The sequence below is a fragment of the Heloderma suspectum genome, chromosome 4, assembly GCF_057233095.1.
Source record: "Heloderma suspectum isolate Gila_16-S chromosome 4, 16-S_ref, whole genome shotgun sequence".
In the NCBI taxonomy this organism is placed as follows: Eukaryota; Metazoa; Chordata; class Lepidosauria; order Squamata; family Helodermatidae; genus Heloderma; species Heloderma suspectum.
Window position 1 is genome coordinate 167,263,104 of NC_139461.1, and position 23,965 is coordinate 167,287,068.

Consider the following 23,965-nt stretch of genomic DNA (forward strand, 5'->3'; position numbering starts at 1 on the left):
ATCATTAGACAGACAAATATACACAAATGTGTTTGGGTGGACATTTTACTACCCCAAGACATTTTCCAATGTATCCTGGGGTGGTAAAATACCCCACAACCAGAAATGTGTGTGGTGTCAGAAAAGGTATGTTTTAAACTCAAAATATTAGAAAAGTATCATAACCGTCCACATAAAACTTGCGGTAAAACTTCATTATTACTAAGAACTAACATTTTTTGTTTGGCATATTTCTAAAACCAGGTTTTAGTATTAACACACAGCGTTAAAATGCTTAAAAACAGTGTTAAGCATCACTTGATATGTGTTGTGATTTGGGGGCTTGCTATCTGTGTTTGTTCAATGTTACCTGCTTATAGAATTTAACTTAGTATAAAAATTAATGCCTTGTATAAATGTTTATTTAAAAAGGTTTTAAAATGTGTAGCAAGCGTGTAATTCATAATAACTAGGGATCAGTTATTAGTGACAAAGAATGAGGCAGCAGAACATACTGTGAGTATGAAGTTCAAGATGTGCTGTCATCTTCCTAATCTGTAGCAGCATGTTTCTCTGAATAACCTTTGAGATGTGTAATAGTGATCACCCCTCCCTCATCTATATAAGGTGCCTTCAAAAGCTTTGTATGAATTATCTTGCCTCTTTGAATACACCACAATTTAGCTTGTTTCTTATCCCCCCAATGTCTAATGATAGCTGCTCCTCCCCTCCTCAAAACGTAACTAACAGATGCAGATCAGTTTCAGTATGGAAAAGGAAAGAAATCCAAATTAATTTGAACTTTGAAAAAAAAATCTACCTAATGTAGAGACATGCTATAAATCTGACCTTTGTCTCAGGGACATGTGTTTCAAAGTTGACGAGATTATTCACATAGTAGAACATTAAAAACAAACTTAAAATTAAAAAACAACCATCCGAAGACGTACTCATGTCAAATTGAAAAGTGACACATCATTTGATTTTATAATTTTCGGTTATGCCCCATAATCTGCCCCATAATCGGTTATGAAAAATTGCTTCAGCAACGATATCACCAGTATTTATTTTCATAAGCTTATTTCCTAAAACTTATCTGCCTGAGGTGAGTGTATGCTGCATTATGTTACAAAGATATGCAGTATCCGTGATAATTATTTATTTATTTTTATTTATTACATTTCTATACAGGCCCCATAGCCAAAGCTCTCTTTTAATATTCTTATGCAGTAGAAATACAAATTCTGTGTCACGTAGAACTCATATTACACTATGCAGAATAAATATACAATTTGGCATGCTCCCTGATGAGGAAGGCATGCTTCTGAGGAAAGGCAGGTTGGGGCTGCCGGGTGAGGGGAATAGGGGGCTTGCCAGGAGAGGTGGGGTGGGTGCTGGTAACTACAGCAAGGCTAGCCAAAAATTGTAGACCATCACCATGGGTAGAGAAAAGAACCACTGTCTTTGCCCCACTTGCATCTATGCACTGATGTCTTGCAGAGCTGTTTTGGGTGGTGAGGGGTCTTCTGCATCTCACTGCTCAAGGTATCTGTACTTTCAATGACCCAGTGTGACTTTTTTGCAAAACATTTTATGAAAAAATGCCCCGTGTGCAAGCTTGATCCATGTTACTTATACAGTACAAGTACAGAATGGTTCTAGGAATCTGTGTAATTAGATATACTTGGACAAGTTTCAGTTGTTGCAACCTGAGGATGTTAATAATTTGTTCTGAGGTGTGTGGGTGACTACCTGTATGCCTGACTTTAATCTTTCTTGTCTTATTGGGTCCAAAAGGTGATCCATATGGGTAGTGGGAGATTCGATCATTAGACAGATAAACAGTTGGGTTTGTGATAGATGTGCAGACCGCCTGGTGAATTGCCTGCCTGATGGTTGTGGATATCATGCGCCATCTAGATAGCCTAGTAGATAGTGCCGTGGTGGAGTCAGTGGTTGTGGTCCATGTTGGTACCAACGGTGTGGGGAAATGTAGTCAGGAAGTCCTGGAAGCCAAATTTAGCTGGGTAGGAGGTTGAAATCCAGGACCACCAGGGTGGTGTTCTCTGAAATACTACCTGTTCCAGGCGCAGGGCTAGCTAGACAGACGAAGCTGAGGAGTCTCAATGTGTGGATGAGGCAGTGGTGCAGGGAGGAGGGGTTCAGATTTGTTAAGCACTGGGGAACATTTTGGGACAAGCTGGGCCTGTACAAGAGGGATGGGTTCCACTTGAACCAAAATGGAACCAGATTGCTGGCACTAAACATAAGGTGGCAGAGCAGCTTTTAAACTAAATCCTGGGGGGGAAGCTGACTTTATTAATTAAATTTCTTAATTGCCCATCTGGCCAGCCACCCAGCCACTCTGGGCGATGTACGACAATACAAACAGTTTAAAACAATAAAATTCCACATTAAAACATCGTATTTCTAAAAATACCCTAACCCACCCCAAATGCCTGCCTGAACAACCACGTTTTCAATGTGTGGCACAAGCTCATTAAAGAGGGGGCATGGTGGAGTTCCTTAAGGAGGGAGTTGGGAAGCATCCAGTTCGGGTTAAATCATCCCAAGGGGATGAAGACAAACGTTTTAGATTTTCCTCCTGTTCTACATTTGGGCATAGGCCATTAGTACATGGTAGAACATGATAGCCAATCAAAGAGGTCAAAGTGCCATAGCAAAAGATGTACACACCAGAGACATCTGGGGAGGGACACTGTGTATAGGTGTTTCTATGCAAATGGTAGAAGCCTCTGAGTCAAAATGGGAGAGTTGGAATGCTTGGTTTTAAAGGAGAAACTGGATATAGTGGGTATTACAGAAACCTGGTAGAACGGGAGAACCAGTGGGATACAGTCCTCTCTGGACGTAAACTCTTCAGGAAGGATAGGGAAAGGCATACTATGGAAGGTGTTGCTCTGTATGTCACAGAGGGCATGGAGTCAAGCAGACTAGAACACCTGAAAGGGATAGACTCTTCCACAGCATACCTGTGGGAGATAATACAAGGCTCCAAAACTAATTTAGTGCTTGGAACGTGCTGTTGTCCCTCAGGACAGAATGGTCAGGGTGACCTTGAGGTGGAAAACGAAATCATGAAGGCCTCCAAACAAGGAAGTATTGTAATAACAGGTGACTTCAGTTACCCCCACGTTGACTGGATAAATGCATATTCCTGTCATGACAAAGAGGTTAAATTTCTTGATGCCCTAAATGACTGTGCCCTAGAACAGTTGGTCATGGAACCAACCAGAGGAGAGGTGACCCTGGATTTAATCCTAAATGGTGTCGCCCAGGACTTAGTACAAGATCTTAATGTTGTTGAACCAACTGGAAAAAGTGACCACAGTGCTATCAGATTTAATATATATTTCTGTGGGAAATTGCCCAGGAAGTCCAACACAGTTGCATTTGGAAATTGAAAGGGGGAGTCAAGATGGCTAAATCCCTTCAAAATGCTTGGAGGTTACTCAAAACCACAATAATAGAAGCTCAGCTAAAATGTATGCCACAGGTTAGGAAAAGTAGCATCAAGTCCAAGAGGTCGCCAGCATGGTTAATGAGCAGTGTAAAGGATGCTACCAGAGAAAAGAGAGCTTCCTTCAAAAAACTGAAGTCTTGCCCAAGTGAGGAAAACAAAAGGTAGCACAAGCTTGCACAAAGGCAATGCAAGCAGACAATAAGAGATGCGAAAAAGCATTTTGAAGAGCATATTGCTAACAATATCAAGGCCAATGATAAAAAAAAGTATTTATATCAGAAATGGGAAACGAGCTAGGAAGGCAATTGGACTGTTGGATGACAGTGGAGCTATAGGAGTACTAAAGGAGGACAAGGGAATTGCAGAGAAGCTGAATGAATTTTTCTCATTGGTCTTCACTGCAGGCGATATAGGACGGATACCTGTGCCCGAACTGATGTCTTCAGGAAGGGAGTCTGAGGAACGGAGGAAAATAGTGGTGGCAAAAGATGAAGTTCTCAACCTTATTGATAAATTGAAAGCAAATAGATCACTGGGCCCAGATTGTATCCATCCTAGAATTCTCAAATATGAAATTGCTGATCTTCTAACCAAAACATGCAGCATGTCCCTAAGATCAGCCTCTGTACCAGAGGACTGGAAGATGGCCAATGTAACACCAGTTTTCAAAAAAGGATCCAGGGGGATCCAGGAAATTGCAGGCTGGTTAGCTTAACATCTGTTCCAGGTAAATTGGTTGAAAGCATTATTAAAGGTAAAATTAGTAAGCATATAGAAGGACAAGCCTTGCTGAAAAAGAATCAGCGCAGCGTCTGCAAAGGTGAGTCCTGCGTCATGAACCTTTTACTGTTCTTTGAGAGTATCAGTAGATAGGTAGACGGGTGATCTGGTAGACATTCTCTACTTGGACTTCCAAAAGGCTTTTGTTAAAGTCCCTCACCAAAGACTCTTGAGAAACATAGTCATGGAATAGGAGGAGAGGTCCTCTTATGAATCAGTAACTGATTAAAGAACAGAAAGCAGAGAGTAGGAATAAATGGTAAATTCTCCCAGTGGAGGGATGTGGATAGCGGGGTCCCACAGAGATCTGTATTAAGACCAATGGTTTTCAACTTGTTCATAAATGATCTGGAATTAGGAGTGAGCAGTGAAGTGGCCTAGTTTGCTGATGACACCAAATTATTTAGGGTGGTTAAAACAAAAAGGGATTGTGAGGAGCTCCAAAAGGATCCGAACTGGGAGAACGGGCTTCCAAATGGCAAGTGAGGTTCAGTGTAGGCAAGTGTAAAGTGATGCACGTTGGGACAAAAATATCCCAACTTCAAACATAACCTGATAGAATCTGAGGTAGCAGTGACCGACCAAGAAAGAGATCTTGGGGTTGTGGTGGACAACTTGATGAAAACATCAGCCCAGTGTGCGGCCACTGTAAAGAAGGCAAACTCCATGTTAGGCATAATTAGAAAAGGAATTGAGAATAAAACTGCCAACATCATACTGCCTTTATATAAATCTATGGTGTGACCACACTTAGAATAATGTGTGCAGTTCTGATCATCACACCTAAAAAGGATATTGTAGAGCTGGAAAAAGTGCAGAAAGTGGTAACTAAAATGATCAAGGGGCTGGAGCATCTCCCCTATGAAGGTTGTTTAGCTCAGAAAAAAGGAGGGTAAGGGGAGACATGATAGAAGTGTACAGAATTATGCATGGTGTGTAGAATACGGATAGGGAGACATTTTTCTCCGTCTCTCATAATACTAGAACCCAAGGTTATCCCAAGCTGATTGGTGGGAGATTCAGGACAGATAAAAGGAAGTACTTCTTCACACAGCACCTAGTCAAACTATGGAATTCGCTACTACAAGATGTAGTGATTGCCACCAATTTGGGTGGCTTCAAAAGGGACAGATTCCTGGAGGAGAAGGCTATCAATGGCTACTAGTCCTGATGCTGCCTGCAGTACCAGAGGCAGTATGCCTATGTACACAAGTTGCTGGGGAACATGGGCAGGAGGGTGCTGTTGCACTTGTTTCCTGCCTGTGGGTTCCTGGTCGACAGCTGTTTGGCCACTGTGTGAACAGAATGCTGGTCTAGATGGACCCTTGGTCTGATCCAGCGTGAGTCTTCTTATGTTCTAATGTTCATATCTTATTGAGAGAGGGAGTGGTCTTGACTGCCTTGAAAGAGGTGATTAAGGCCACTCCCGAAACTCTTTGGAGAAGCCCTCTTGAAGCTCTCCAGATGATTGTGCCAACTAGTTGCTGGTTGTGAACTTCCTTGGGGAAGGGGGGCAAGGTGCTTTAGGTGGTGGCAACTGCTCAACTGAGGTTGCCATATTCCATTTCCCCAAATCTGGTGGCCTAATTGCTGGCCTATACTACTGGCTTATCATACACTATACTCTCTTTGCTCCTTACACTCCTGGCAATATGAATGTAACAGCATGGCATGGCTGATGTAACCCACACTCTTTCAGACACAGTGCAGCCCAATTGTTGTGGACTTCATTTGTATTGGCAGGGTGATTTAAAATGTTTACAAACTCAGGATAAAATGAATGAATGAATGAAAGAAGACCTGAGTTAGAAAGAGCATGAGCTAGAAGGAGCATGAACTCCTGTCTTTTCTGCTACCTTTTGTTTTGGGGTGCATATGCTGCTACCCAGGCACAGCTACCCAAAATTCTGTGTTTTTCAATTGTTTATATGAAGAGCAATATCATCTCCAAGAGGGAAGAGAAGGGAAAAAAAGGATTCAAAGTGAGCTAGTCATGGCTGGATCACTGGATACTTAAAAAAAAAAAATTATAGCTAGTACTGCTCCCCTAAAAGTCAATCATAACTGTGACTTCACTCATTGGCAAAAACACAGAAAGGTGGTAACAACCCATAAAACAATTGGTCAGAATAGTTCCTGGACATTTTGTCTCATATCTTTGGTTCTACAAGGGCTAGAGACTAGGGTTTGCCTTTTTTTTTTTTTTTAATGAAAGCTGGGAATCCTGGTCAGCTAATGGTGTAAGTGAGCAGTGGGTGTCATGGCTAGAATCCAAGTAAAACCTGGCCAGTTGAGCAATCTGGAAACTTATGCTCAATTGTGGACAGGCTTGGATAAAATGGATTATCTGGATTCATTTTAATCTGGCTTCTGATTTGGTTTTAGGCCTGAAACTTTATTGGTATGCCTTCCTGCAGCAATATGATGTTGCCACAGTTATCCATGTCTTGATAATGATCAGATTAGTCTATTTGAGTGCATTATGTGTGAGGCTGCCTATAACAAGTGTTTGCACATTTCAGCTGGCTCAAAATACAGTTTGTTGTTGTTGTTCAGTCGTTCAGTAGGCAGTTAACTGGGACAAGTGAAACTGAGCCGTTTCACCAGTGCTTAAGGGAACCAGTTTGTTTCCTGGCACAGTTCAAAATGCTGTTTGCTTACTTATGGTAATAGTTCTTTATTTCCAGTGCATTGATCATGAAAGCAAAAATTTCAGGCACCAAAAGATGAGACAAAATTAAAGCATATACAATGCCTTGCATAAGGATTCGCGCCCCTCCCTTTGACTTTTCCACATTTTGTTGTGTTTCAGTCTGGAATTGAAATGGATTTAGCTGGCATTTTTACCTTTTGATTTACACAACATACTTAACATAGTTAACACTCTGAAGGCGCAAAATGTTTTTATTGTGGCACAGAAGTTAATTAAACAAAAACAAACCGGCATTTGTTGGTTATATAAGTATTCATCCCCCTGAGTCAATACTTGGTAGAAGCACCTTTGGCAGCAATTACAGCTGTGAGTCTTTCGGAGTAAGTCTCCACCAACTTTGCACATCTGGATCCTGCAATCTTTGCCCATTCTTCTTGGCAAAATTTCTCAAGCCCTGTCAGGTTGGATGGGGACCTTTGGTGAACAAAGGTGAACAGCAATGTTCAAGTCTTGCCACAGATTCTTAATCGGATTGAGGTCTGGGCTTTGACTGGGCCATTCTAAGACATTAAGTTTCTTGTTTTTAAACCACTCCAGTGTAACTTTGGCTGTGTGTTTAGGGTCATTGTCCTGCTGGAAGGTAAACCTCCACCCCAGGCCCCTTGCAGACTGAAACAGGTTTTCCTCTAGAATTGCTCTGTATTTGGCTCCATCCATCTTCCCCTCTATCCTGACCAGTTTCCCAGTCCCTGCTGATGAAAAGCATCCCCACAACATGATGCTCCAACCACCATGCTTCACCGAGGGGATGGTGTTCTCAGGGCGATGAGCACTGTTGGCTTTGCACCACGCACAGCCTTTTGTGGTAAGGCCAGAAAGTTCAGTTTTGGTCTCATCAGACCAGAAAAACTTTTCCCACATGTTTGCTGTGTCTCTCACATTCCTTTTTACAAAACCCAATTGCGATTTGACATGAGTGTTTTTCAGCAATGGCTTTCTTCTCGCCCCTCTTCCATAAAGCCCAACTTGATGGAGCGTCCGGGTGGTAGTTGTCCCATGGACGGTTTCTACCATCTCAGCTGTGGATCTCTCCTGTTCCTTCAGAGTTACCATTGGCCTCTTGGTTGCTTCTCTGACTAATGCCCTCCTTACCCACGCATTGAGTTTTATTGGATGGCCTTCTCTAGGCATGGTTGCGGTTGTGCCATATTCTTTCCATTTTGTAATAATGGATTTAACGGTGCTCTGCAGGATGTTCATAGTTTGGGATTTTTTTTTTTTATAACCCAACCCTGATTGGTGCTTCTCCAGAACTTTATCCCAGATTTGTTTTGATATCTCCTTGGTCTTCATGATGCTGTTTGTTTAGATATGCTCTCCCACAAACTCTGGGGCCTTCTAGAAACAGGTGTATTTAATCTGACATCCTGAGACACTTGAAATGTACACATGTGGACTCCATTCAGCTAATTATGTGATGTCTGAAGGCAGTTGGTTGCACCAGAGTTGGTTAGGAGTGTGTCACAACAAAGGGGGTGAATACCTATGCAATCCAGTCTTCTCAGTTTTGTATTTGTAAATAATTTTGTAAAATATGTGATCCCCCCCCCCCCCCACTTTGACATTATGGACTATTTTGTGTAGATCAGTGACAATAAATCCTAATTAAATTCCAGTTTAATTCCAGGTTGTAACACAACAAAATATGGAAAAGTCAAAGGGGGTGAGTCCTTATGCAAGGCACTGTACATTCCCTTAATAGAACAACATTATTAAATTATTAATAAGATTATTAATACAGTGTAATAGAATCAAATTCAAAATGACTTAAACTTGTGATGTTCTAATAGCTGCAGCAAGAAACTGCTGTGTTTTCAGTGATCATGATGTTACACCAACAAGATGTTTATTGCTTATACCTGTAGGACATCTACAGGTATACCTGTGGCATCTATGCATGTCCACAGCCTAGTTCACCCTCCCGGATGCCATCTTAGAGACAAATTAAATTCTTCACCCTAGATATAGGTCATCTAGAGTTGTCTATTTCCAGAAATCACTCTCTCAGAACAAGATTTGTCTTTTGTTTCTTTACTAGAAAATATCAGCATAACAATACTAAATACAAAGCGTATACACATATAGATACAAACACATGATGCATTCAACATCCACTTAAGTCAAGGCTTAAGCAGAGCAATAATAATTGTTTGTTTCAAGTTTACCAAGATGGTTTATAGGCAACAAGTTGGGTTTAACTAAAGGATAGCTCCCACTGTTGCATGTTCAGAATCTCCTTTATATACTTTTTTGGAAGCTATTAAATATGTTTAGATAGTTTTTAATTCATTTATTTATGTCCCATTAAGCTGCATTCCCATTTCAGTTCTTCAGGGAGCAACCCTATGGGGATAGGCGGCCACCTCCGAACTCAGAGGCGACCGCCTATCCATTGCACGGCAAGAGGATCGTGAAGGGGATCATCTCCTCTGCATTCCAGCCACCCTGCATTTGTGGCTAGACGGCCGATTTCAGCTGTCTAGCCACAGGACATCGGAGTGTGAGGTGGGGTGGCCAGATGACACATAGGAAGTGTTGTACTGAAACTTCTGCACACCCCGCCCCTGGGAATGCCCCCTTTTGCCCTGCTCTGTGCTGTTCTTATGAGCGCGGAGCAAGGGGACGATCTGCGCAGCCTATGAAGCAGTGGGGGAGGGGTGGGTAGGTGGTTCTCTGGGAACTGACCAATCCTACGGCCGTCTAGCCACTGTCTAGCGGCCATGGGATTGTGCCCTTAATCTAAATAATATCACTTCTTATTGAGATAAATCACTATAACATACATATAAAAGCATTCTAGAATCTCACAACATGTTACAAATGTGTTTGTGACACAATAATTATTTCTTTGACGCCATCCTGTCTTGTGAATATGTGTTCTCCAAACACATCTCTTGTATTTACGATCTGAGTATTTCCCTTGTCTGATCAAATTCCTGTTCTCTTATGCTCTTTTAACGATTCTGCGAGGGTGATGTCACCATAAATCTAATATGGGCACTGACTTTCTGGTGCCGCAAGTGCAAAACCTGGCACCTCTTGTCTGGATTCCTTTCTTATCAATAAAGAATACCAATAAGACAGTAATCAATTACTAATTGTCTGGCACTTCTGTTTCCCATGTGGGAAGCCTCAAAGATAAGACAAGCTTAATTACTCTTGTACCAAGAGACTGAGGTGAGTTGTATTGGGTCTTGGAATTTCATATTTTAATCCAGAATTCTCTTGGATGAATCTATTTCAAATTTATTTTTATTTTAAAATTTGAACAAAGAAAAGAAAAAAGAATTGTCGCTAAATAGATTTGAATATATCAATTTCAGTGCATACGTATGAAATGTACAGGTTCCTAAGAACTATAATAAACTTCAAGAAAAGCAGACCAAATATCCAAATAAGCATCCATTTGCAGGTGGTGTCTATACACTATCCATTCAGATGTTGAAAGCATTGTAAGGACTTCAATCCATTGCGTTATAGGAGGTGAGCGTTTATCCTTCCAATGTCATAATATCAATCTTTTTGGACTGTCAGAAGGGTGCAGAGAATCCATTTGTGCTGAGTATGCGTTAATTTCCGGGAAGAAGGTAGATAATTAAAAAGAGCTTGTACATCAGTAAATATTAAGGAGTGTTCCAGTACAAAATGTATCCATATAATGACCTCCTCCCAGAAAGAGGCAACTATTGGACATTGTCAAAACATATGCTTAAAAGATGCATTAGCTGTGTTACACCTCCAACAATTAGCCAACTTACACAAACCTTTATTAAAGAGACATTGTGGCATCCAGTAGATATGAAACAAAAGTAGCTGAATAAGACGCAACTTGAGATCCAGAGATGCAGCAAATACAGACTCCAAGGCGGTGATACATTGATTAGGCAAAATGGGACAATCCAGTTCCCTATTCCATTGGAGAAATTGAACTATTGAATTTCCTAATTTTACAGTGGGGGCAAGGGGGTGCGAATGTGAAAGATTTGTCTGATTTGCCACAGTCCCACTGGTGGTCCCTAGCCCACGGTGTGACAAGTGCTGCTCTAGAGTAGTGGTCTCCAAAGTGGGGTACGCAAGACGATTCATTGGGGTGCACGAGCTGCCTGATAACTGAGCAGCCTCCTGCTACCTCAGTGAGCTGCCATTGTGTGCAGTGATGGCAGTGGCAGGGGCAGCAGAATGGGACAGGAGCCAAGATGGCTGCATGGCATTTCTCTCTCAGCTCCAGTCTTATCCTTCCTCTGTCGCGGCCACCAAGAGCAACTGTGCCAGGCATGACAGAGGAAGGCGCAGTTGCTTGCTTGGCCGTGGCACTGGAGCAGCTGTCATCCTGCCAAAGGAGAGCAAATTTGTTCCAAATTTGCTGACCTTTTCTGTGATGAGAAGTGGCTGTTAGTAGTGTGCTACCTAGCAGATATTTTTGAAAAAATAAACACACTTAATCTGGCCCTTCAAGGTAAAGGTGGTGTTTTAACAATGAGTGAGAAAGTAACTGCTTTTCGAAATAAATTTGTGCTGTGGAGAGAGCATTTTGAAAATGGATGTTCGGAAATGTTTCCATTGGTATGTGATTTTATCGCCAAAAACGATGCAAGTGTATCACCTATAAAAACTCCCATATCTGCACACTTAAACGTGGAAACGGAATTCTCTAACCTGTTTAAAAATCTTCCAAACAAAGAGTTTCAGTGGGTTTTGAATCCATTTGTTAAAATTATAAAAATGCAACACTTTCCAATTAGTTTGCAAGAACAACTGACTGACATCAGGGGAGATGGAAGTTTACTAGCTGAACTATTTCAACAAAAACCTTTGCATAATTGGTGGATGGGATTGAAAAATTAGAATCATGATTTAGTAAGTGCAGCCAAAGATGCACGTCTTCCATTTGGAACTACGTATGTTTTGAGGTGTCTTTTTCAGCTATGACAGCCATTAAAACTAAAGTATCAAAATAAACTGAATTTAGAACCAGACCTTTGAATTACTATATCACAAACTGTTAAACCAAACTGTTAAACTCACTAAAAATATTACTAATAATATCTTTTTAACGAGCGCAAAAAGGTTTTTTATACCATTAATAAATAAAATAAATTATTTTTAAACATTGTTTAATCTTTATCTCATCCTTTTTTAATTTCTATTTTTGTATGTTTTATGATGTACATAATATATTAGTATGGAGTACATGTATATCATAAATAAATATACATATATTGGGGGTGTGTGCTCAACATTTTTTTACTGATAGGGGTGCACGATCAAAAAAGTTTGGAGACCACTGCTCTAGAGGACCAACCTGAAGGCAAGATACCTGTGAAGTTAATATATGTAAACAGTGTAGGAAAAAATAGGTGCCCACCAAGCAGGGTTGGTCTTAAATAACACAGGGGATAGCACACCTCTGCCTGGCACCTTCCCTTTAGTAAGTGCTGTTATCTTGTCCATAACCTGCTGTGTCATCACTTGCTGCCATTCAGGTAAAAACTGGTTGTTAGGAAATTTAGAAGGATGGTGGGGACTGGTTATTAGAGCATTCACCAAAAATCTTGGTAAAGTACAAAAAAAAATACAGTATTTTGGTGAGATAAGAGCTTACTCTATAATTCTACCTTTCCTTTCCTGTACTGCCGCAACTCTCCAAAATTTCGCTTCATCTTTGCTCAATAATGCCTGCCCCCAGGTCTTTCCACCCTTACATGTAAAAAGCTTATTTCTTCAAGTAAAATTTTATAAGTCCATCGTTGGACGATAAGGATACACTGGTTTCCTTTGGTCAATTTAATCAAGCTTCCCTAATACATTTGGCTAGGATCTTTTCCCCTGCCCTGCCTTCCATATTATACCATTACCAGTTGCCAGCAACAACTATGAATGCAGCATTTGTAGGTTGTTTCTGTGATGTCTGAACCGGGACACCTGGGGTTGTTCATGGGTTAAACAACTCGAAGTTAACCCATGATCTCTTCTTGAGTTAACTTGGGGTTGTTTAACCCACAAATAACCACAGGTGCCCAGCTTTGGATGTCACAGAATTAACCTATGGATGCTACATTCATAGGTTGTTGCTGGGAACCAGAAGCAGCTAGCATGTGGTGCACATCACTGCAGTTCATGGGTTAATTCATAGGTTAAAGCACGAATTGCTGCCAAGCGCCGCCAGTACATCTGAACAGAATCGTTGTGAATTCTTAACCTTCCAAATGGTGTGTTAGGCAATAGACATTACTTAGACAATATGGATATAGTATGGTATCCTATGCAGTGGCTAGTTCCAGCTTCATTACTTCCTTGCTGTCAATGGCAGAGTGGTGAACCTAAGTCCAAGTTTTGTTTGTTTGCTGGAACAAGACACGAGGAGTCTATGCAACTGAAGGTACCATGCAACTGAAGGTACCATGCAACTGATGGTACCATTCCATGTTACAAGTACTCGACTGGCAACCAATACCATCCACATAGAGTGATAGAGTTGAAAGGGACCTCAAAGGTCATCTTGTCCAATCCCTTGATCGGTGCAGGATAGCCACAGGTAAAGCATTCTACTTTACTCCTTCTCTACTTTCCCAAACAGGGTTTTGGTTAGTTTTGTAATCCTGTAGCAAAAATTCTGTACAATAGGTTAATATTTCCCCAAAGTGCAGAATGAACAAAAGAGCTGAGAGAAAAAAAGAATCTTTTACTTGTAATTAATTTTTGAGTTTATGGCACAGGAAGGATTCAGACTTTGAATTTAATAGGTTCTGAATTGCATCATAACTGTATGTGAACTTAGTCAAACATAAGCCATATGTAAAGACTGGGGTTAGGGAAGAGTAGCTCTCCATAATATTGAGGTATTAGTTCATGTCATTGGCCACGAAGTAAAGAAGTCTCGCCTTTTAAGTAATTTAAGTCGGGCAATGTATTTAAAGGACTCTGAACAATTCCATATGTAAGTATTTCTCTTCTTAAACTCTTGTTGTAATTCTGATCTCCCTCAAATATCACTTTCAGTGGGACAGAAAAAAAATGGAGGAAGTGACTATAGTGGCTTTTTCTGCTGTGGCACCCCGATTGTGGAATGCCCTCCCCGTGGAATGCCCTCCCCAAATGGCGCAGATATTGGTTTCATTTCACTGCTAAGTTAAAACATGGCTTTTTATCAAAGTCTTTGAGGACTAAATTCCCTAAAGTAGCACACTGTTTTAACTGTTTTATTGTTTTAGATTTTAAATTGGTATTAGCTTGCTTAATGGTTTAATATGTTTTAGCTGTTTAAATTATTTATTATTTTATACTATCTAAATTGATTTTATCTGTATGCTGCCCTGAGATCCTAAAGGTATAGGGTGGGATATAAATGTTTTAAATAAATAAATATAGGGGTTAGAAAATGAAATATATTTGCCTTTATTCTCCAAATGAATTTTTTATATGGCCCAAAGCAGGGCTCCACACATTTTGGCTGCCCTTGGTAGTCAACCAAAACATTTTGGTCACCAGGACTCTGCCCCTCCCCCAAAGGGTGGTAGCTTGGCCGTATCTTGTACTGTGCCTCTGAAACATGGTGCAAGGTTAGGGGCAATAGGCTTCTTCCCCTCCCAGCTCCAAGCTTTGGGTTTCAGAGTGGTGGTGGGGGATCGTTCCCAGAGTCATGCTGTGTTTCTGGAAGCACAGTTTGAAAAGGACAAGTCCTCCCCTTACCCTTGAGTTTGCTGCTGGAGAGTCAGGTGGTAGATAATTCCTGTAGTCATGTCACTTTAGAAGTAGAGTGCGATGGGTGGGATAACACTCAGCCCTTCCCCAGCTCCAACTCTGGAGGAACACTGCAACTTGTCTCACTCACAGGATGTGTGAGAGACTCTCACCATGGTGAGTGGAGTTGTGGGCCACTAGCTAAGAGATGTATTGCTGCAGCAAATGTTCATAGAAATGCAAGCTCTTTTTCAATCGCTGTGCATTATTGGTTTACAGTGAGTAGGTTGGAACCCACATGTAGATTGCTGGCTTTGGCTGGCTCACCAGCTGCAACCATTCTTGACACAGGTGGGCCTTGCCACAATCATTCATGCCCTAGTTACCTCTAGATTGATGCTCTTTGTGGGGATGCCCTTGAAAAGCATCCAGAAACTGCAGTTGCTGCAAACCATGGCAGCTAAGTTGCTGATGGGAGCTAGGTGTTTTGACCAGCGTACAGCTATTTTAATTGAGTGGCGCTGCCTACCACTTTGTTTCCAGGCTCAAGTCAGGGTTCTGGTGTTAACCTTGAAAGCCTGAAATGGCTTGGGACCTGAATATCTTAAGGACCACCTTCTTCCATTTATTATCATTCTGTAATAGGGTATTTCCTCACATATTTGTTACACCGTGAAAAAGTTTCTATTAGAAATAATGAGTTAAAACAAGGCCACTAACATTTGACATAAATTACTAGAGTCTTGTACAGCTTTTTTATTATTATTACAGATCAATAGGCACTGAATGCATGGATTTCTTAGATGTGTTTATGGTATTATTACTTGCACTTAATGTGTAGATGTTAAAAAGTGAATGGTGACATTTGGATAAATTTTAAAATCATAGGCGATACAGCAATTAGATTTTACTCCCTCAGTTTTGGCTTACCAGAAATCCAGCTAAGTTGAGTCAGTTATTTTACTTTCACCCATATCGTCATATTTTCTGAAGTTTAGAATGAGTAGCTGGTTCAGTCATATTTTCCTGAAGTCCCTGAGGTGAGAAACTGTTTTAATAATAGAAGTAGGCTGAAGCAGCTCTGCAAAATTCTTTGTTCTTATTTCATCTTAAGTATTTATTGCTAAATATATAGTCTTTTAAATAAGTACTTCAGATAAAAGTGAGTTTAGAGTTAAATAATTTTTATAGAAATCTTACTCATTTAATGGCAGAAATTTCTACTTGAGAAATATTGGAGGGTATTAGTTTTGTGACACCTATAATAGTAAGCGAAATAACCAGGGAACTGACACTCTCCCACTTAATTGATATTTAAAATCAGTTGCCAGAGGCTGCTGCCTCATTCTTTCTAATAATAGGGCCAGCCTTGAATTCATTTTCCTTCCTGCTGATTCATTATCCTTGCACTATTTCTTCACTTTTGGTTGCTTCCCTCACCCATATATAAATTTAGATTTGTAAGTTTGTTGGGACAGCGACCAGTGTTTTGTTTTTTTATTCTGTGTGCTGGGATGGAGCTGAGCAAGGGAGAGCTGAATTGAGACACCTGGGGCTGTTTTGCTGAAGGCTTTGTATTTCCTGTCTCCCTCAGGAAACAAAGCTCAAGGCCTTGTCTTAAAGAAAAACACAAGGGGAACAAAGCGAGTTTCAGAAGGTGCAATTTCTTCTGCAGTTTCTCACTCTGCAAAAGTTATCCTTTCTGTGCAACTTTTAAAAGTATAGGAATTTCTTGGGAGTATGAAGCAAAGTTCAAGGTGTACAGGGAGTATAGCTAAGACTGCAGTCCTGTACACATGTACCTTCGAGTAAGCCCCATTGAAATCAGTGGGACTTACTTCTGAATAGACATGTATTGGATTGCATTGTAAATTACTCATATATCTTTCAACTAAGAAGCCAAATCTTTGGCTGCAGGTTTGTTGCAGTGCATCTATCTATCCTCTAAAGGGATAAAGGTTGTGGTGAACTATGGATAGCATAGGTTCACTTAGGACATTGTTAGAGGAAATTACAGTTTGGTAGCCATGCTGGATTTGAATTTGCAGAAATATCTTATCTTAGACATGTGTGCTAGGAACTGTTCTATTTGGCACTGACTAGGTAATCAGATAGTGCAGTCATGTCTACTCCCATGGGTAGCTGTTGGCCACTGTGTGAACAGAATGCTGGACTAGTTGGACCCTTGGTCTGATCCAGCAGGGCTCTTCTTATTTATTTATTTATTTATTTATTTATTTCTATACCACCCAATAGCAGAAGCTCTCTGGGCGGTTCACAAAAATTAAAACCAAACAGCACACAATAAAACAATTTAAAATATATAGAACATTAAAGCCACAATATAACAATGCAACCACAATAAAACCTAGCAGCAGTGCAGGAGTTTAAAATACAGATTTTAAACAGCAAAGCTAAAAGTTCAGAAAGCTAAAATGCTAAAATGCCTGGGAGAATAAAAAGGTCTTCACCTGGCGCTGAAAGGAATACAATGTAGGTGCCAGGCGAACCTTGCTAGGAAGCTCATTCCAGAGCCGGGGTGCCACAGCAGAAAAAGCCCTCCTCCTAGTAGCCAGCCACCTGCCTCATTTCCTTTGGCAGGGGCTCACGGAGGAGGGCCGCTGACGATGATCTTAAGATCTGGGCAGGCACATATGGGAGCAGGCGATCCTTCAGATAACCTGGCCCCAAGCCGTTAAGGGCTTTAAATGTTAATACCAGCACTTTGAATCAGGCCCGGAAATGGACTGCCAGCCACTCTTCTTATGTACTGATGTTATGTTCAGTTGAGTTCAATGAGTTTACTTACAGGTGAGCTAGTATAGGATTGCAGCCTGAGCTCTAACTTGCCATCTGGAAAGAAGTAAAAAAAGATTATGATAAACAATAACATAAGCAATAGCATGGTTGTTTTAGAATAAAATTGGCAGGAGGAGAGAGTGAAAGATTATTGGTTTAATTCTAGAAAGAATGATGGAGCAAATAATTTTACTTCACATTTTGCTGAAGTTTTTTTTTATAAAATTCAGTTATAGTGAAACTTCAGTCTTTCAGAGAAATATTCCAAGTGTGTATTCATTTAAAAGCCAGCAATGCTTATCAGTTATGTAGCTGAGTTCTGTCCTGTGAACAGAGCATGTAGAGAAAGTGGTTGGGTTAGCTTAAGCAATAATTTTGCAGATACAGCTGCATATGTGGCATGATGTCATAACATGGAATGGGTGGAACATAGCAAGTCACTTTGGTAACAGAAGAATAAGTGCTGCTTATAATTTTAGGAAACTAAAGACTGCAATATCCTTGCACATCCTATAATTTAGAATGACGTTGTGAAAAATCAAACATCAGTAAAACACTTTAGATTATTTTATAGCCATTTTAAACTCCTTCCTCCTTGCCTAGTCTATTCATTTGCAAGCCACAGAATGCCTTTGTGTAAAACTTTGCTTTTGGGGGTGCTGATTCTAGTGGAGAATGAAAGAATGTTGTGTAAAAGAATCAATTTGGAAAAGCTTGTAGCAGTTGGGCAACCATTTTTAAAGATTGCTTACTTTGCAGTCTAGTTCTTAGCCAGCCTTTCAATTATGCATATCATTTTGTACATTTTAATTTCAGTTGATATTGCATTTGTTTGCTATTTTTGTGTAACATATTGAGCCCTAGATAAACAGCATATTGGAGGATTAATATGATACTGTTGTTGAATTATGTAAGGTATTTTGGTTTTTGGAACCTGTTCCATTGTTTGTAATTTTACAATAACATTTGTGGATTTTTTAAAGTAATTTTAAAATTGATTTACTTTAGCTGATAGTGGTATCTTTTCATTTAGTTTTCATTCATGTGGCAGAAAGGGTCATAATTCTGAAATGGATGTTGGATCTTCATTTGACAAAACCAGCTTTTCTTCAGAAACTGTTTTAGTACAAAATCATGAAGAATATGTATTGGTTAATAAGCACACCGAGGATCATACTGCAAAAGAGGAGAAATTCCAGCTGACGGTAACATTTCCTTGACTTTTAACTAAAAGCTATTCTTACCAATTTTTAAATTCTCTTATGTCAGATGAGTGATGTTTTGTCCTAAAAATGTGCTTAAATTAATTGCAAAATGATGCAAGTTGTTAAATATGAAAAAGGAATTGTAGTTCTTGCATTTCATTGCAAGAACTACATACTTGCTAGTTTGTATGATGTGCATGCTGAAAGGCTAATGTCTATTTAAGACAGGGGTGCAGAACTGTTCTTGGGTTGGGGATTGGTTTGCCCCCCACCAGGCCCACTGTAGGCTGGATGATATCAGAGGGTGAGGCCAAATATCACTCTCCTTTTCTCTTCCACAAGTCAGGTTGCCCTGCATCCCTGCTGCTATCTCAGATTGGAGATGACAGTGGGGATTGTTGGGGGGGTGGGGGCATCAGGACTCACTTGCGCTGGGAGGAGCAGCTGCTGTTCCAAGCACAGGCAAGTCAGGCCCAGCCTGTCCCGCATCCGTGCTACTATCTCCAGTCTCAGCTCAGAGATGAGAGCAGGGGATGCGGGGTGGCTGGACTTTGCCGCCAGGAGTGGAGTCCATTGTTATCTCTGGTCTAGATAGGAGATAACATTGGTGGATGTGGGGCGGTGGGACTTATCTGTGCTGGGAAGAGCAGCAGCTGCTCCTCGCAGCGCAGGTGAGTCCTGCTGCCTCGCATTGTCAGGAGCGCCCTAGCTGCCTTTTGCAGTCCCCTCCAATAGCCAACTCAGGACACAGACGACGAGAATTCTTTCCAAGGCTTTATTCCTTTATTACTTTATGACTCTTTCAGATACTAATCACTAGCAACTAAGCAAGGAACAGCACTGGGGAAAGATAGCAGAGTAGCCTAAGCTCCAGGTAAGGCAGTTGGTCCCCATTTGAAGGGGAACCACGGGAAGACTCTGAACTTATGGGCTATGGAGAGATCCTCCCTCTTTCCCTTGGGTCCACGGGACGCGGCCGTTGTTTGCGCGCCAAACGAGGGGAAGGCCTCCTTTCGGCGCCCTCCATCTGTCGTCGCTCCCTGCATTTGCGCCGAGCGTCCAGCAACCCCCCTCCAGCGCTCCTTCACTGCCAGGGCCACTATCTATCCCAGGAATGCTGGCAGGAGGAATCTCCGCCAGCTGCTGTGCTTGTGAGAGATGAGCAAGCTCCTCTCCCACGGATTGCTGTTCTTCCTCAGAATCAGAACTGCTCTGGTGCTGTATGGGCTCAGTTTCCACCCTGACACACATCCCCTGCTGTTACCTTCAATTAGAGAGAAGAGGGACTCTTCTTCTGGTGCTTGCTGGTACAGGTATCCAATTATATGCAGTCGGAGATAACAGTACGGATGACATCCAGCGGGTGGGGCTCGGAGCCTAAGCCCCACCCCCTGGATGAACCTCAAGAGACTTTGCAGGATGGAGTGGGGTGCCCTGCATCACAGATTAGGCCCATAGGCTGGAGGTTCAGCACCCCTGATTTAAGTTATATTAGGTGCCAAAAGCCTACTGAACTATTTCCAGCTTGATATGGTTCAGTAACTATGATTTAGTATTGTCGTAACAATATGAGTCAAGAGCAGGCATGAGGGGAGAATACGACTATGTATTTGACGAATACGTGGTTCAGTCAGATTAAATTTATATTTCCAGATACTGGCAGTTCAGAAGTATCCTTGTTCTGTGAAAAGAATTATGATAGGTCTAATTTAACTATAGGAAATATTGTTGCTTGTGGAATTTAGATTTATTGAAGAATATCCCTCTACATTCCTCTTCTTTACAGAAGTTTCCAAATGAAGATGAACAAATTGAGAAAGCCACGGAAGAGATATTAAGGGATTCAGATAAAGGCCAGAAACATAATGCTTCTGATTGTGTAGACTTGAGTGGTGATTGCAGGCTGTCACTTGAAGATGTTTTTGTCAGCCAGCCTTCTATGCATCTTCTACTTGACCCTCCCACCCCAGGTACTGGTTTAAATACTTTGTAAATAAGGAGAAATGTGGGGGAGGGAAAGGGGAAACTGTTGGTGACTGGAAAGTCTGTGTTTCATTGTTCTGTAAGATAAACCCTGAAACTCCCATCATGCCTCGTTCTGTAAACAAATTTTGCTTATTTTTGCTTTGCAGTTCTTTTTTGAATATTCATGTAATTTTGCCATTTTTATGCCTGAAATGAATACCATTGGTAGATGCGGAAAGCTGCTCTAAGTGTACTTGCCCTGGATTGTTCCAGCATATGCTTTCCATGGGTTAACTTACATTTATCTATTTTTAAATCTATGCATCACCTTTTGGCCCAAATAAGGACCCCCAAGATGATTTACAATTACAATTTGAAATAATTTGAAAACTTTAAGATATTGCTAACAGCAGAATTAGCAACAGGAGAGAATCTTAAAAACAGAATGCTAATACATTTAAAACACTAAAAAGCCATATTGAACCAAAAGGTTTTAATCGCCTGACTAAAACTGAACAAAGAAGGGGCCAACCTAACATCCTTTGGGAGGGAGTTCCACAGGCAGGGTACTGCCACAGAGAAGGCAGTATCCTGTGTTTCCACTAACTGATCCTCTCTTGGTTTAGGGCTTTATAGGTAAGTACCAGCACCTTGAATTGTGCCTGGAAACAGATTGGCAGCTAGTGCAGTTGTTACAAGACTGTATAATATGGCCAACAAAGTGTGTGTCAGAAAGCAGTCTGGTCACTGCTTTTTCCACTAGCTGTAGTTTCTGAATGCTGGTCAAGGGTAGCCCCACATAAAGTGAGTTGCAATCATCTAAATGAAAGGTGATTGCGAAATGGATCACTGTAACCAAATCTGCTTTCACCAGGAAGGCGCACCAGTTGAAGCTGTACAAAAGTGCTCCTGGACACAACAGCTACCTGACCCTCCCAGGAGCAATGATGGATCTAGAAGCACCCCCAAGCTGAGAGTTTCATTACATGCAAAAGCAGTAGTGAAAAAGTTACATCCTGGATTAGAGCTTGCAAAAAGTATGTAATAGTGTGCTGTTAAAACAGATAACGAAGAGTTAAATACCATAAAAATCTAGTGAGTAAATGTTTCATCCTAGCCACTGCAAACAAATCTAAATTAAATGACAATTTTTAGAAAATAGTCACCTTTGTCCGTTGAGCATCTAAGGGGAAGTTGAGCAACTGTGGAGTAGCCAGCAAGTACACTTGTTGCCCTTTAAAATGGTGCATGGAGACTTGCTTAATGGATCTTGCCAATTGTAGCGATAACTTTGTTCAGGAGATAGTTGACGATACCTCCCCCCCCCCCCCCCCGAAAACAAAACCAACAACCCCAAACCATTCTTAGAGTTTTAAGGCTGTTTAGGGCAAAAACCAGCACCTTAAATTTGTACTTTAAAAGTTTCAAAAGCCAATACAGATATTAGGAGCAGGCCATCATAAATAACATTGACTGACTGCACCCTTCAAATCAACATCAGGAGCAACTCAAGTGCATTGCTGTACTCAAGATAATGCTATCATGAATGACTTGCTGCAAGGAAAGGAGAAGATATTGACTAATAGTTGAATTTTATTTATTTTCAGAAGTTCTGTCACAGAGACCCTGTTCACCTGCTGTGCCCTCAGAAGAGGACAGTGTATTGTTCAACAAACTGACATACCTTGGATGTATGAAGGTTTCTGCTCCTCGTAGTGAAACGGAGGCATTGTGTGCTATGGCAGCTTTGAAAAACTCAAGTCATTCAGCTTTCCCTGTAACTCTGTATGTTCCAAATTTTCCAGATGGTTCTGTTAGGTGAGCTACATCACTTTTAATTTAACAACATATACTCATATATGCATGTATTTACATACACTACATATAAAATGCAAAGGATATACACTTTTATTGGCCGCTATTAGTAATGTGGGTATTTCCTGTGTGGAAATACCTGTATTTCCTGTTTGTGCCCAAACAGACCTAGGGAGAGGGTGGGAGTAGATTCCTGCATCCTGGGGGTCCCCCAAGGTATGCATGAAAACCTTTTTGTGTGTGTGAAGGCCTTCCCCGGCTCGCCACCCCCCCCCCCCAATCGCCCTCAAACTGTCTGGGGCTTAAGTTGGCACAGAGAGCGGTATGCAAATGCTGGCTCTCAGCTAGCCAGAGGTGGGGTACGGTAAGACAATCAAGTGGCCTTTCCAGCCTGGGGTCTAAAGGGGAGGGGTGTTGAGCTTGTAGTGGCATATCTCCCCTGAGCCCAGTTAGCTTTCCCTGAGCAGAGGGACTGCCGCAGTTGTTCCAGAACTGGCTCAAGGTGTCACATCCACAGAAGGAACTTTGTGTGCAGAACCAGCCCCCGCGCATGCTGTGTATTTACTTGCTGGATCAAGAACCACAGGTGTAAAATTAATGTGCACTAATGGGAAACAATGTAGTGTGGATAGACAACATCTGCACTTGTATGTGCATTTGATTTATGTTCTCAATTTCTGATCAGGAAAGTGAAAAATGTGTGGAATGCTGTTTCTACGTGAGGTCTCCTTCAATTTATTGGGGTGGAAAAACACGGTGTAAGAGAGGGAAGGGAAAAGGAGAGAGAATTTCCTCCTTTGCCCTTCCTCTTTTCTTTTCTGTGAATATTTTTGGTGGGACTCCATAAATATACAACAAAAGAAAGGTAGGACCAGTATACAAACTGGTTCACATTTGTTCACACTAAAAATATAGGCTAAAATTTTGCTCATGGATGTACACAGGATTCCCACTGAAATGAGTGAAGGCTGAAATAGCATTTTCAAAATCCTAGTCATTCCTGTAGGAAAACTGGACAAAGTGAAAAGTATATTTTCAAGGATTATTATTGATAAACTTAAAAAAGGTTATGCTCCTATCATTTTAGCCAGATTGGGTTTTTAAAATAAAACTAAAATGTATATACTGACTGTAAAAAAAGAGCTTGTGGCACCTTAAAGACTAGTACATTTATCATGGCATAAGCTTTCATACCTTAGGGCCCACTTCATTAGATACATGAAGTGTTATCCTCAGTTGGCAAGTGTCTTTACACATGGGTGTAGAAAAAGAAATACATATCTGAAAATGAGGTCAGAGGGAAATTAAATATAAAAAAATATAGTGTTAGGACTACATGTATGCAAAAGCAGCACAGTGACCAATTTCCAGGCAGTGTTGCTGATACTTAGCAATGCCAGGATGTTTCTTGTAATTCCCACTCGTAGTCGGATGATAACCCATTACCTCTATGCAAGCTACATGTGATAGAACTGAACCTATTCATAAATTTTAATTCATTGGTTGTATGCTGAAGTCTCTGTTGGTTTCTTTGTCTGTGAATGG

The 23,965-nt window shown here is 41.0% G+C and overlaps 1 protein-coding gene across 5 annotated transcripts in view; it reads left to right on the top strand.

The window, feature by feature from the left end:
• RABGAP1L (RAB GTPase activating protein 1 like) overlaps positions 1–23,965 on the top strand; it is a 280,035-nt gene that overhangs the window by 2,508 nt on the left and 253,562 nt on the right. For 3 of the 5 annotated variants that reach the window (XM_084851202.1, XM_084851207.1, XM_084851204.1), the window contains exons 2-4: positions 18,469–18,640; positions 20,427–20,610; positions 22,213–22,423. In XM_084851202.1, the coding sequence (XP_084707328.1) occupies positions 18,506–18,640; positions 20,427–20,610; positions 22,213–22,423 (530 nt within the window). In that variant the 5' untranslated portion in view covers positions 18,469–18,505. Of the gene's footprint in view, positions 1–16,230; positions 16,294–18,468; positions 18,641–20,426; positions 20,611–21,479; positions 21,643–22,212; positions 22,424–23,965 lie in introns of all 5 variants that reach the window. The other 2 variants (XM_084851206.1, XM_084851205.1) reach the window with 2 other exon arrangements.